The 12,980-nt window shown below is 54.4% G+C and overlaps 1 protein-coding gene across 1 annotated transcript; it reads right to left on the bottom strand.

The window, feature by feature from the left end:
• Positions 1-442: 442 nt before the first annotated feature.
• Positions 443-9,580, bottom strand: LOC117039755 (tetraspanin-33-like). Its single transcript, XM_033136938.1, has 8 exons — positions 9,399-9,580; positions 9,108-9,165; positions 8,741-8,865; positions 4,412-4,486; positions 3,905-4,000; positions 3,354-3,479; positions 2,276-2,437; positions 443-920 (listed from the first exon to the last, which is right to left on the bottom strand). Exons 1-8 carry the CDS (start codon positions 9,453-9,455, stop codon positions 810-812), a joined length of 810 nt encoding a protein of 269 aa, XP_032992829.1. The 5' UTR covers positions 9,456-9,580; the 3' UTR covers positions 443-809.
• Positions 9,581-12,980: the final 3,400 nt, after the last annotated feature.

Genomic DNA, 12,980 nt, shown 5'->3' with positions numbered 1-12,980 from the left:
GGGGGCTGGCCTGACGCCCCCCCCAAGAAGAAGCCTATCTCCAGCAGGACCCGACTCCTCCTGCTCTCGTTTCCAAGATAGATTGGCTCTGTCCATGGAGGCTCGACCGAGGAACTGCAATAAACTAAGAAGGCACCTGCAGCAGCAGCAGGATCAGGCCCAAGGGGGCTGGCCAGACACCCCCCCAAAGGGGAAGAAGCCCCTCCTGACTCCTCCTGCTCTCATTTCCAAGATAGACTGTCCCTGCCCATGGAGGCTCGACTGAGGAACCACAAGAAACAGCAGCAGCCGGATCGGACGACAGACATCCCCCCCCCTAAGTAAATAACCAACCAGTAAGTTTACTCGAGAGTCGCTCTTGACACTAGATACAGTTTTATTGGTGCTTTGAGAGGCCCGGTTCCTGCCTGGCTGGGATTGTGAGGGTATCTTTCTCTAATAATAATAATAATAATAATAAGCGCTTTTAAGGGTGATGGATAATTCGAGGAGACACCCCCAGCTTCTAAAGTGCTGCGTGGATCGGTGCCGGGCAGTTTGGGGGGAGTCGCGCTTCGCACATTTGTCCCAAGTCGGCCACATTCCCTTATCCAATAACGTTCGCTTCCAGTGGGGTTAGACTAGAGGACCTTCAGGGAGCCCCCAACTCTACGATTCTTTGGCATAACACCCCGATATCGGTTCGCGCAAAGCCTGCGGGGAGGTTAAACGTCCTGCCCCCTTTTCCAACGCCTTGTTTTTGCTGCAAAAAAGGGCCCCGCTTTTTGGGGAGGGAGGGAGAAGCGGCAAAAACAGTCTTGCAAGATTTTTCACTTCGCCGGACAGCTTTTCCTCCTCCTCCTCCTCCTGACGCTCCTCCGTTTCTCGATGATGAAGTCGATCTGGTAGATGAGCAGCACGGCGAGAGAGAAGACGACCGCCTGGAACGAGGAAAGGAGGGCAGGAGCGCCTGTGACAGCCCTTTAAGGACCTCAGGAGAGCCTTGCAGCGGCTGTCGCACCTGGATCAGGCCCGTATAAGCCCAGCCCCCTGTCCCCACAAAGGGAAGAAGCCCACAGGCGGGACCTGAGAGAAACAGCACCCCCCCTCCTGCTCTTGTTCTCCACCGTTCTAAGGTAGACCGGCTCTACGCATGGAGGCTTCACTTAGGAATTGTAAAAGGAGCCATGCGGCGGCAGCCGGATCAGGCCCAAGGGGGGCCATATAAGCCCAGACAACCGGTTGCCCACAAGCGGAAGCCCACAAGCAGGACTACAGCCATCGACTTATCCTTGCAGAAGCCATGCTGGTTCTTGCTCCAGCAGGGCTTGCCCTTTTCTAGACACGGTCATTTTGCCTTCAGCAACTTGGATAGGGCTGTAATTTCCTGGATCCTTCCCCCTCCCCTTTTAAAACTGTCTTTGCACCAGCCTCATTCTTGTCTTTGAAATACAGACTTATCCTTGCGGAAGCCATGCTGGTTCTTGCTCCAGCAGGGCTTGTCCTTCTGTAGACACGGTCATTTTGCCTTCAGCAACCTGGATAGGCCTGTAATTTCCTGGATCCCCTCCCTCTCCCTTTTTAAAACTGTCTTTGCACCAGCCTCATTCTTGTCTTTGAAATACAGACTTATCCTTGCAGAAGCCACGCTGCTTCTTGCACCAGCAGGGCTTGTCCCTCTCTAGACATGGTCAGTTACAGGTGGGTAGCCGTGTTGGTCTGCCATAGTCAAAACAAAATAAAAATTTCTTTCCAGTAGCAACTTAGAGACCAACTAAGTTTGTTCTTGGTATGAGCTTTCGTGTGCATGCACACTTCATCATTTAAGGATCTGGTGACTTCCGTTTCAGTGTATCTGAAGAAGTGTGCATGCACACGAAAGCTCATACCAAGAACAATCTCAGTTGGTCTCTAAGGTGCTACTGGAAAGAAATTTTTATTTTGTTTAGACACGGTCATTTTGCCTTCAGCAACCTGGATAGGCCTGTAATTTCCTGGATCGCCTCCCTCTCCCTTTTTAAAACTGTCTTTGCACCAGCCTCATTCTTGTCTTTGAAATACAGACTTATCCTTGCAGAAGCCACGCTGCTTCTTGCACCAGCAGGGCTTGTCCTTCTCTAGACTTGGCCATTCTGCCTTCATCAACCTGTAATTTCCTGGATCCCCTTCCCCTTTTCAAAGCCCCCTCTTCCTTGTCCTTATTCTGGAAGGGAGGTGCGTAGGCCTGCAGTCCTGATTTGGGGAGGGGGGCAAGATTGGAGCCCCCGCTCCTCCCCCCGGCAGCCCCCTGGCTCACCTCCAGGACCAGCAGCCCAAAGGCCAGCCCGGCCACCAAGAAGAGGTTGCTGCGGCCCCAGCGGACCGTCTTCTCCAAGCACCCCTCGGTGTGCACCAAAAACTCGGCCTTCCAAGCCTTCAGCTTCTGCGTCCCGTAGCCACACATCGTGTTCAGAACGGCCTAAAAGGAGTGAGCCGGGGGGGGGGGGGAGAGAGAGAACAAGGTGGCCTATTATGAAGGCCGTTTTGCGACAGCCCAAAAACGCCGCCTTCCGTTTGTCTTCCAGGATACTGTTGGTGGTTAGAGGTAGACTGCCTTTGGACAAGGAGGCTCCACTCCGAATAAGACGATCTGGGGAGCCCCACAGCGGCCGAATCAAAGGGGCCCCGTCTCGTCCAGCAGCCTGCGGCTAAACAGATATGAAAGCCGGTGGCCCCCAACTCTTTGCCCTGCAGCAGCAGGTTGCCTCTGGAGCCGTGCCTTGGGTGTCCTTGTGGGCTTCTCAGAAGAAGCATTCGGCTGACCAATGTGGGGACAGATTGCTGGACCAGGTGGGCTCCGGATGCAGCGCTCTTCTGGTGCATATGTGCATGTAAGGAGTGCCTAGCCACACGCACATGGGATCAGGGGCAAGGCCTCCCCAAGCCAGCTGGGAGTAAAGTTTCCCAAAGCCAATTAAGAGCGAGGGCTTCCCAACTGTCCAAAAGAAATTAAATGTGGAAAAATGGGGTACCTATAGAGATTTGTTATCTTTTGAAAAGGGTCTTATTACGTTTCTTAAAAAATCAGCAAGGATTCCTCCAAGCCAGCTGGGAGTAAGGGCTCCCAAAGCTAATTAAGAGCAAGGGCTTCCCAAATGTCCAAAAGAAATTAAATTGGGGGGGCGGGATGGGGTACTTATAGAGATTTGGTATCTTTTGAAAAGGGTAGTATTAAGTTTAAAAAAAATCAGCAAGGCCTCCCCAAGCCAGCTGGGAGTAAGGGCACCCGAAGCCAATTATGAGTGAGGGCTTCCAATGCCAGTTGGGAGTAAGGGCTTCTGCCAGTCAGTGTCCGGTTCGGGTTGAGAGCATGCCCTGTCGGGCTGCCTCCTCACCTCTTTGCCTCGCACGCAGCAAGAGAACGGGATGGCGCAGCGCTCCAGGCTGGGGTTCGATTCCTGGCAGTCGAAGTAAACGTTCTGGGACCAGTCTTTGTAGGAGTGGACCCCGCAGCACTCAAACTGGGGACAGAAATAAACAGGAGCAAAGGGCGCTGGAGAACGGAAAGCTCTCCACCCCCCGCCCCTGGATTATTTAAAGTGTATGACGAACGCATGAGCGGCATTTGAACTCGGAGCAACAGGAGGACTCCCTTGTTCGGACGCTGGCCGGCGAAGGGACCGGCCCAGTCCACCAGGGGGCGAAAGACGTGCCCTGCCCCGGGGCACCGGCAACCCACGCTATGCCCACCAGGGGGCGAAACACATGCCCTGCCCTGGGGCACCAGCAACCCACGCTATGCCCACCAGGGGGCGAAACACATGCCCTGCCCTGGGGCACCAGCAACCCACGCTATGCCCACCAGGGGGCGAAACACGTGCCCTGCCCCGGGGCACCGGCAACCCACGCTATGCCCCTGCGGGAAAGGGAAACCACAGCCCCTTACCTTCTTTTGGATGTAGTCGATGAGGTTCTGCAGGTCAAGGTTGTCGCGGTAACGGGAGATGGCTCTCCCCATCAGCAGGGTGGCTTTCTCCATCACCTGGGACACGGTGGAGGGAGGGAGGGGGGGTGAGGGGAGACAGGAGCAGCGAGAAATCTCCCCTGCGCCCGTCAAGAGTGCCGCCGGGCATCTCCGGCCGGCGGCAAAAAGTTGGGAAAATACGGAGGATGCAATCTGCTTTGCTGCAAACCGAACGGACTTCCGGAATGGATTAAATTTGAGAACCAAGGTAACACTGTACCGGTGAAATCAAATAAAAATCATTTTAAAAGAGAAAGAGAGAGAGAACCTATATGCCCCAAAAAGGCTCTCTAATTCTCACGGGGATTGGACCCGGGAGAGCTTCGGGGTGCAAAGCGGGCGCCCCAACCACTGAGCTGTCTGTGACACCCCCCTGTCGCCCCAAATACCAAGCTACGCAGGCGCCGTTTTTGGTTCTGTTCCGCTTACCATGCCGGAGAAGAGGAAGCCCAGAACGGCAGCCACCACTTGCAGGACGAAGATGACGAGCAGGAGCCATGCGAACTGGGGGGGGGGGGGAGCGAAAACAGAGAGGTGAGCAGAGAATCAGAACCGTGGAGTTGTGGCGGGACCCCTGAGGGCCATCTAGCCCAACCCCTCTGAAATGCAGGAATCTCATAGAATCCTAGAGTTGGAAGAGACCCCAAGGGCCATCCAGTCCAACCCCCTGCCAAGCAGGAAACGCCATCAAAGCATTCTTGACAGACGGCTGTCAAGCCTCCGCTTAAAGACCTCCAAAGAAGGAGACTCCACCACACTCCTTGGCAGCAAATCCCACTGTCCAACAGCTCTTACTGTCAGGAAGTTCTTCCTAATGTTTAGGTGGAATCTTCTTTCTTGTAGTTTGAATCCATTGCCCCGTGTCCGCTTCTCTGGAGCAGCAGAAAACAACCTTTCTCCCTCCTCTATATGACATCCTTTGATATATTTGAACATGGCTATCATATCACCCCTTAACCTTCTCTTCTCCAGGCTAAACATACCCAGCTCCCTAAGCCGTTCCTCATAAGGCATCGTTTCCAGGCCTTGGACCGTTTTGGTTGCCCTCCTCTGGACACGTTCCAGCTTGTCAGTATCCTTCTTGAACTGGGGTGCCCAGAACTGGACACAGTATTCCAGGTGAGGTCTGACCAGAGCGGAATACAGTGGTACTATTACTTCCCTTGATCTAGATGCTATACTCCTATTGATGCAGCCCAGAATTGCATTGGCTTTTTTAGCTGCTGCATCACACTGTTGACTCATGTCAAGTTTATGGTCTACCAAGACTCCTAGATCCTTTTCACATGTACTGCTCTCAAGCCAGGTGTCGCCCATCCTGTATTTGTGCCTTTCATTTTATTTTGCCCAAGTGTAGTACCTTACATTTCTCCCTGTTAAAATTCATCTTGTTTGCTCTGGCCCAGTTCTCTAGTCTGTTAAGGTCATTTTGAAGTGTGATCCTGTCCTCTGGGGTATTATCTCAGTGAAAGCATCCCGGACAGGTGGCCATCCATCGATCCATCCATCCGATCTCTGCTTAAAAACCTCCAATGAAGGTACCCGAGTGAGGAGAGGCTGGCGGAACATCTACCTGAGATATAACCAGGGCAGCTGTTCCAGCAGCGATATCGCAAAAACTAATTTTGCGAATATAAGCCGCACTTTTCACTTTTCACCCTCGGAATTGGGAGTGCGGGAGTGCGGCTTATATTCAGGCCAATACGGCCGTTCCTGCACTGGCTGGCAGCAGAGGCTTGGCAGGGTTTTCAGACCCGGTGTATTCCGGAAGGTTATTGCGATTTCGAGGAGATGAGTGACCCGACGCGGTCAACTCTTCCCGTCTGCGGTTATCTATGTGTGCTGGTCCAAGGGGAACCCGAGAAGCGAAGTCCAGGTTCCGGTCCGAAGTCTGAAGAGTCGACGAGGAGTGAGTCCAGTGTAGCCGAGGCAGAGTGCAGGGCAGGGAACCAGGCAGGATCTGGCAAGCAGCAATGTTGCTCCATAAACCTGGGTCTGGGTCTGATTGCCTTTTATCTCTGAGGAGGTAGTGGCCGGTCCCGATCCCCTGACGACTCACCACCAGCCGAGCCCTCCTCCTGCGAGTACTTAGGTCTCTCCTCCTCTCGGCCCTGAGTCTCTGCAGTTCGGAAGACGCCGGTGGGTTACTAGACCCAGGGGCCGCCTCAGCCTTTCCTGACTCAGCCGGTAGTGGACCAGCAGTCCTCAGCCCCCGCAGCCCCCTGACTCGGCCCAGCTGGTGCTTGTTGCAGGGGAACCTGTGCGGACTGAGCCTCCTCCGGTTCCGAGCCCGAGCCCGAGTCCCAGGCCATCACACTATGTTTTATTCAAAATTGGGGAAGGAGCAGGACAAGGCTGTATATTGTCTCCCTGCTTATTTAACTTATATGCAGAATTTATCATGCGAAAGGCTGGGCTGGATGAATCCCAAACCGGAATTAAGATTGCCGGAAGAAATATCAACAATCTCAGATATGCTGATGACACAACCTTGATGGCAGAAAGTGAGGAGGAATTAAAGAACCTTTTAATGAGGGTGAAAGAGGAAAGCGCAAAATATGGTCTGAAGCTCAACATCAAAAAACTAAGATCATGGCCACTGGTCCCATCACCTCCTGGCAAATAGAAGGGGAAGAAATGGAGGCAGTGAGAGATTTCACTTTCTTGGGTTCCATGATCACTGCAGATGGTGACAGCAGTCACGAAATTAGAAGACGCCTGCTTCTTGGGAGAAAAGCAATGACAAACCTAGACAGCATCTTAAAAAGCAAAGACATCACCTTGCCGACAAAGGTCCGTATAGTTAAAGCTCTGGTTTTCCCAGTAGTAATGTACGGAAGTGAGAGCTGGACCATAAAGAAGGCTGATCGCCGAAGAATTGATGCTTTTGAATTATGGTGCTGGAGGAGACTCTTGAGAGTCCCATGGACTGCAAGAAGATCCAACCTATCCATTCTCAAAGAAATCAGCCCTGAGTGCTCACTAGAAGGACAGATCCTGAAGTTGAGGCTCCAGTACTTTGGCCACCTCATGAGAAGAGAAGACTCCCTAGAAAAGACCCTGATGTTGGGAAAGATGGAGGGCACAAGGAGAAGGGGACGACAGAGGACGAGATGGTGGGACAGTGTTCTTGAAGCTACTAACATGAGTCTGACCAAACTGCGAGAGGCAGTGAAGGATAGGCGTGCCTGGCGTGCTCTGGTCCATGGGGTCACAAAGAGTCGGACACAACTGAACGACTGAACAACAGCATCCCTGGTAAAAAAAAAGCCTTGGATGTGTGGTCTGTTGGCAAATGGCACTGGTCAGTAAAAACCTTTTGATATATGGCCTGGCTTTTTGTCTTTGATGTAGAGTGGCTAACAGGGCACAGCATCTGTAAAATATCTAGTTATTTTGCGCATGGCAGTGAGAAGCTGTGCACGGACTCACGGCCGGAAGGGTCGTGTGAAGGAAGACTACCTGAGGGGATCACCTCGCCACTTCTTGGAGCTTCCCAGGGGCAGATTGAAGTGCTTGCTTGCTAATGTATATTTTTTTACTTGCTCTTGAGAATAAAATCTGCAATCCTGTCCCCCGCTTGCCTTTGTATTGCTTCTGAATCTAATTTTAAAAGAACCGCCTTCCGTTTGGCCAGACGCCTGGAGATTCTGCCATGCGGGTTTTGGAGCTGAGGCGTTTCGCGTGCCAAGCAGGGGCCCTGCCACTGAGTTATGCCCCTTCCCAAACGGGCACCCTGTGTCCCTGGCAGGGGTGGGTGGGCCATCCCCCAAAGTGTCCATGTTGTTGTTGTTGTTGTTCAGTCGTTCAGTCGTGTCCGACTCTTGGTGACCCCCTGGACCAGAGCACGCCAGGCACGCCTATCTTTCACTGCCTCTCGCAGTTTGGCCAAACTCATGCCAGTCGCTTTGAGAACACTGTCCAACCATCTCATCCTCTGTCGTCCCCTTCTCCTTGTGCCCTCCATCTTTCCCAACATCAGGGTCCTTTCCAGGGAGTCTTCTCTTCTCATGAGGTGGCCAAAGTACTGGAGCCTCAACTTCAGGATCTGTCCTTCTAGTGAGCACTCAGGGCTGATTTCTTTAAGGATGGATAGGTTTGATCTTCTTGCAGTCCATGGGACTCTCAAGAGTCTCCTCCAGCACCATAATTCAAAAGCATCAATTCTTCGGCGATCAGCCTTCTTTATGGTCCAGCTCTCACTTCCGTACATTACTACTGGGAAAACCATAGCTTTAACTATACGGACCTTTGTCGGCAAGGTGATGTCTTTGCTTTTTAAGATGCTGTCTAGGTTTGTCATTGCTTTTCTCCCAAGAAGCAGGCGTCTTCTGATTTCGTGACTGCTGTCACCATCTGCAGTGATCATGGAACCCAAGAAAGTGAAATCTCTCACTGCCTCCATTTCTTCCCCTTCTATTTGCCAGGAGGTGATGGGACCAGTGGCCATGATCTTAGTTTTTTTGATGTTGAGCTTCAGACCATATTTTGCGCTCTCCTCTTTCACCCTCATTCAAAGGTTCTTTAATTCCTCCTCACTTTCTGCCATCAAGGTAGTGTCATCAGCATATCTGAGGTTGTTGATATTTCTTTTGGCAATCTTAATTCCGGTTTGGGATTCATCCAGTCCAGCCTTTCGCATGATGAATTCTGCATATAAGTTAAATAAGCAGGGAGACAATACCCCCAAATCAAAGGTTGGAGCAGGAGGCTTTGCCCATTGTTGAGAGGGTAGTGGACTGGGGCAGCCATACGTACCGCCTTCAGGAGCAGGGTGAGGTCACGCAAGGCCCCCAGGCAGCCGACGAAGGTGACGCTGAACACCAGGACGCCCACCGCCAGCAGGACGACGGAGGGGTCTGCCAGCAGGGAGTCCACAGCGCCTAGGGGGGCAGAAAGGAGAGGGTAGGGTGCCTGCTTGCCTGTCCACCCACCTGCCAGGTGAGAGGCCAGCCCAGAGGAATAGCCAAGACGTGGATGGCACTGTGGGTTAAACCACAGAGCCTAGGGCTCGCCGATCAGAAGGTTGGCGGTTCGAATGCCCGCAGCGGGAGGGGTGAGATTGACTTTTTTTGTGGGCCACGAAACCCCAGCGCCAAGCAGGATGCGCTCACCCCCCACTCACCCCCTTCCTTGGAGAGCCTGGCGTAGATCCCGACGGCAACCATCAGCCCACCGGCCACCTGGAGAGGGCAGGAGAACAAACCATCCTGATTTTGCAAAAAGCGCGCCGCCCACTCATGCCCTGTGGCTGGCCGTGGGCAGGGCAGGTCGGGGCTGTGCCAAGGGAGAGCTCCGAGGGAGGCCTTGGCAAAGGCAGCTGGAGAAAGCAGCCTCTGGGCGAACTCCTGAGCCCTCGGAGGCTCGCTGCCAACGCGGGAGCCGGCGCAAAGCCATGCCAAGGCTCTCGACTCACCCAGAAGAGGTAGCAGGAGGCAAACAAGGTGTACTTGATGACTTGGTTGGTGCGCATGGTTCATGCCCGACCCTTGGGCAAGGCCTGGTGGCATGCAGGGCAGCGGCGGGCAGAGATCTCCAGCCCCCCGGCTGGCTTTGGATGCCAGGGGAGGGGAGAGGCAGAGGAGGAAGCAGGCAGGTGTGGCGTGCAGAGAGCAGGAAGGGAGAGGCAAAGGGCATGTCAAAGGCAAGTGCCAGCTTGAATCCCTGTCTAGCGCAGATGGCATTCGGAGGCGCAGGGCATCTCCTTCAGCACAGGAGGGCGGAGACTCGAGGCAGCCCAGCCCGGACCAATCCAGACATTTTCCCATCCTCGTTTTTTTCCCCCAGCCCTGAATTAGGAATGGCACCATTCTGCGCTGCCTCGCTGGGAGGTTCTGGGCAGCACAATTTAAGAAGGATGTGGACAAGCTGGAAGGTGGGGAAGAAGAGAGTCTGGAAACCAAGCCTGATGAGGAACGGTCGAAGGAGCTGGGGATGTTTCGTCTGGGCGGTGGGAAAGGAGACTGAGAGGAGATACGGACGCCATCTTCAAATATCTCATGGGCTGCCATGTGGAGGATGGAGCGAGCTTGTTTTCTCCGGAGGGCAGGACCCGAACTCGTGGCTACAAGCGACAAGGAAGGAGATTCTGACTCAGAGCTTTCTGATGGTAGGAGCTGTTCGATGGAAGGTGGCGGACTTTCCTTCCTTGGTTTCTTTTTTAAGCAAAGGTTGGATCTGTCAGGGATGCTTTAGCTGAGACCCCTGGGTTGGGCTAGATGACCGCTGGAGGTCCCTCCCAACTCTTCAAATCCATGGTTCTGTGACCTCGGAAGGCAGAGGCTGAGCTCCCCTCGTGGGAAGAGCTCCCCTAAAGCCCAGCCACAATCACCTTGAGGCATGCATGTCTGTACGCAGGTTTACGCCTGCTTCTTGTCACTTGCGAATGTTGTACCTGCATTTCTGGACCGGCTGCTCCCTAAGGAGACCTGGAACAACTTGAATGAAATGGATTCCTTACAAGGTGAGACTCTGAAGGTGTGTTCTTGGAGGAGAGGGGGATGCAATCTTTATTTAAAGGGGGTGGAGGAACCTCAAGCCTGGGTGTGTGTGTGTGTGTGTGTGTGTGTGCGAGGGAAATGTGGCCCTTCAGAGCCCTCTATTTGGCCCTCACTGAACATGCTTTGCGCCCTCCTGGAGAGCTTCTGATCGGCTGGAAATGCCTGCCCTTCGAACCCTGGTTGTGCCTCTTCCTTGAATGGATGGGGGAGGCGGGGCTGGGTGTGTGCACGCCCCGCCCACTTGCACATCTGGCCCCGCCCGCCACCAGCATGTGGCCCCCAGATCAACGGCCAGATGCACCGTTTGGCCCTCAAAAGCCAGACGTAAAACATGCAGCGGCTGGGAAGTTGGGAAGCCTTTGGGACTCTGGTTTCGGGGAGGGATTCAGCTGGCTGGCCAGCGCCGTTCCTGGGATCGGGGCCATCGTCGTCACAGGCTGGCAGCTTTGTGGAGCCGCAGGGGAGAGCTGAGGGCAGGGAGGGGACCAAAGGTGGGGAAGTGGCCCCTGAAGGAGCAGGACGTGGCCCCCAACCAGAGGTAGCACCCCATAGTGGTGTTATTGTTTATTGTTTGTAAGATTTGTCTCAAAGTGCCGTGGAAATGCAGCCGACCCACCCACCTCAGGTATGACGGCGGAGGAAGATTTGGTGCCTGCCAGAAGACGCCCCACCGGGGGGTTCTGCCCCCCACCCCAAACTACAAACAGGTAAAGGGACCCCTGACCGTTAGGTCCAGTCACGGACAACTCTGGGGTTGCGGCGCTCATCTCGCTTTACTGGCCGAGGAAGCCGGCGTCCAGCTTCCGGGTCGTGTGGCCAGCAGGACTAAGCCGCTTCTGGCGAACCAGAGCAGCGCACGGAAACGCCATTTAACTTCCCGCCGGAGCGGTACCTATTTATCTACTTGCACTTTTGACGTGCTTTCGAACTGCTAGGTGGGCAGGAGCAGGGACCGAGCAACGGGAGCTCACTCTGTCATTGCGGGGATTCGAACCATCGACCTTCCGATCGGCAAGCCCTAGGCTCTGTGATTTAACTCACAGCGCCACCTGCACCCCTCTAGCACCGCATAGTGGTGTTGTTATTTATCGTTTGTAAGATTTGACTCAAAGTGCCGTGGAAATGCAGCCGACCCAACTGGCCACCCACCCAAAACAGCAAACACGAGAGAAAGACACAACACACCAGACCGAGAATCGCTTCTCAGAGGCCTTTTATTCCCAGGTCGGCAGCGTTCCCCACACCTCAAATCTTCCACGGTGCCCACTGGGCATTTGGGTGAGTGAGGGGTGTCAGGAGAAAGGCACTTTTGTGCGGGGAGCCCGGGGGTGCCTCCTTTTCACACCACGGAAAGGGCACCTCGGAGCAGCCTGCGGTTGGGGTCGGGGTCTCCCCCCAGGCCTTCCGTTTGGGGACGGGGCAGCCAGCCCTCTCGCCCGCTCTCCTGCTTTAGGTCTGAGCCCCACCACCCAAGCCCAGGAAAAGCCGGTTGGCGTCTTCCTGGGACCCAGCCGACCCTCAGCACCGCTCTCTTAAGCCCAGGGATGCAGGGACGCACTCTGTGTGCGCTCAGAGGCCCCTCTGCAAAGCACGTGTCGGGCCTGGGGTTATTCTGAGGGTTTTCCGCAGACGTTCACCAGCGGGTTAGAGCGCAGCGCCCATAATGCCAAGGTTGCGGGTTCGATCCCTGCACGGGACAGCGGCGTATTCCTACGTTGCAGGGGGCTGGACTAGATGACCGTTGGGGGTCCCTTCCCACTCCGCAACTCTATGAAATCCGCTCCGCTGAGCACCCAGTGGGTGGGTGAGGCTCCCGAGGGGCACAGAGCCTTCTCGGTGGTGGCGCCCGCCCCGCGGAATGCCCTCAAATCAGATGTCAAGGAAATAAACAACTACCTGGCTGGGAGAAGACGTCTGAAGGGAAGTTTTATAATATCAGCTGTTTTATTCTGTTGGGAGCCACCCCAGAGTGGCTGGGGAAACCCAGCCGGGTGGGCACGGTAAAAATATATTATTATTATTATTATTATTATTATTATTATTATTAATTATTATTATTCCCATTGGTGGCAAAGGAGGGGCAACCGAGAGGTAGAAAGGCAGCAAAAACCGGAACAATAAATAGATAATCTAGGCGGGATTCGGGGCTCGGAGCTGCCACCCCCCTTCGCCCCAGGGCTCTGCATGGAAGCTGGGCTGGGCTTCTCCCTGCTGCTGCAATTGCAGCTGGCTCTGGGGAGGGCAAATACACACACACACACACACACAAATACACACAGGCACAGCAATGGCACAAGAGTGGAAACGTGGAAGCGCTCCTCCCAGTGAGACCAGCAGGAACCAGTCAGGAGAGCAGAGGGGACTGGATTGCAGAGCCGCCCCCCCACAAGCGCACCGGAGTCCTTGAGCAGCCTCTGTGTCCTGAGGACCCCCACCCCACCCCCAGATGGGCGAGCAAAGGCCATACAGCAGGAATCAGCCGGGGAGTCCCTCCTGGA

This window comes from Lacerta agilis, chromosome 18 (assembly GCF_009819535.1).
Source record: "Lacerta agilis isolate rLacAgi1 chromosome 18, rLacAgi1.pri, whole genome shotgun sequence".
Taxonomy (NCBI): Eukaryota; Metazoa; Chordata; class Lepidosauria; order Squamata; family Lacertidae; genus Lacerta; species Lacerta agilis.
This window is presented reverse-complemented; position numbering and strand designations above follow the sequence as displayed.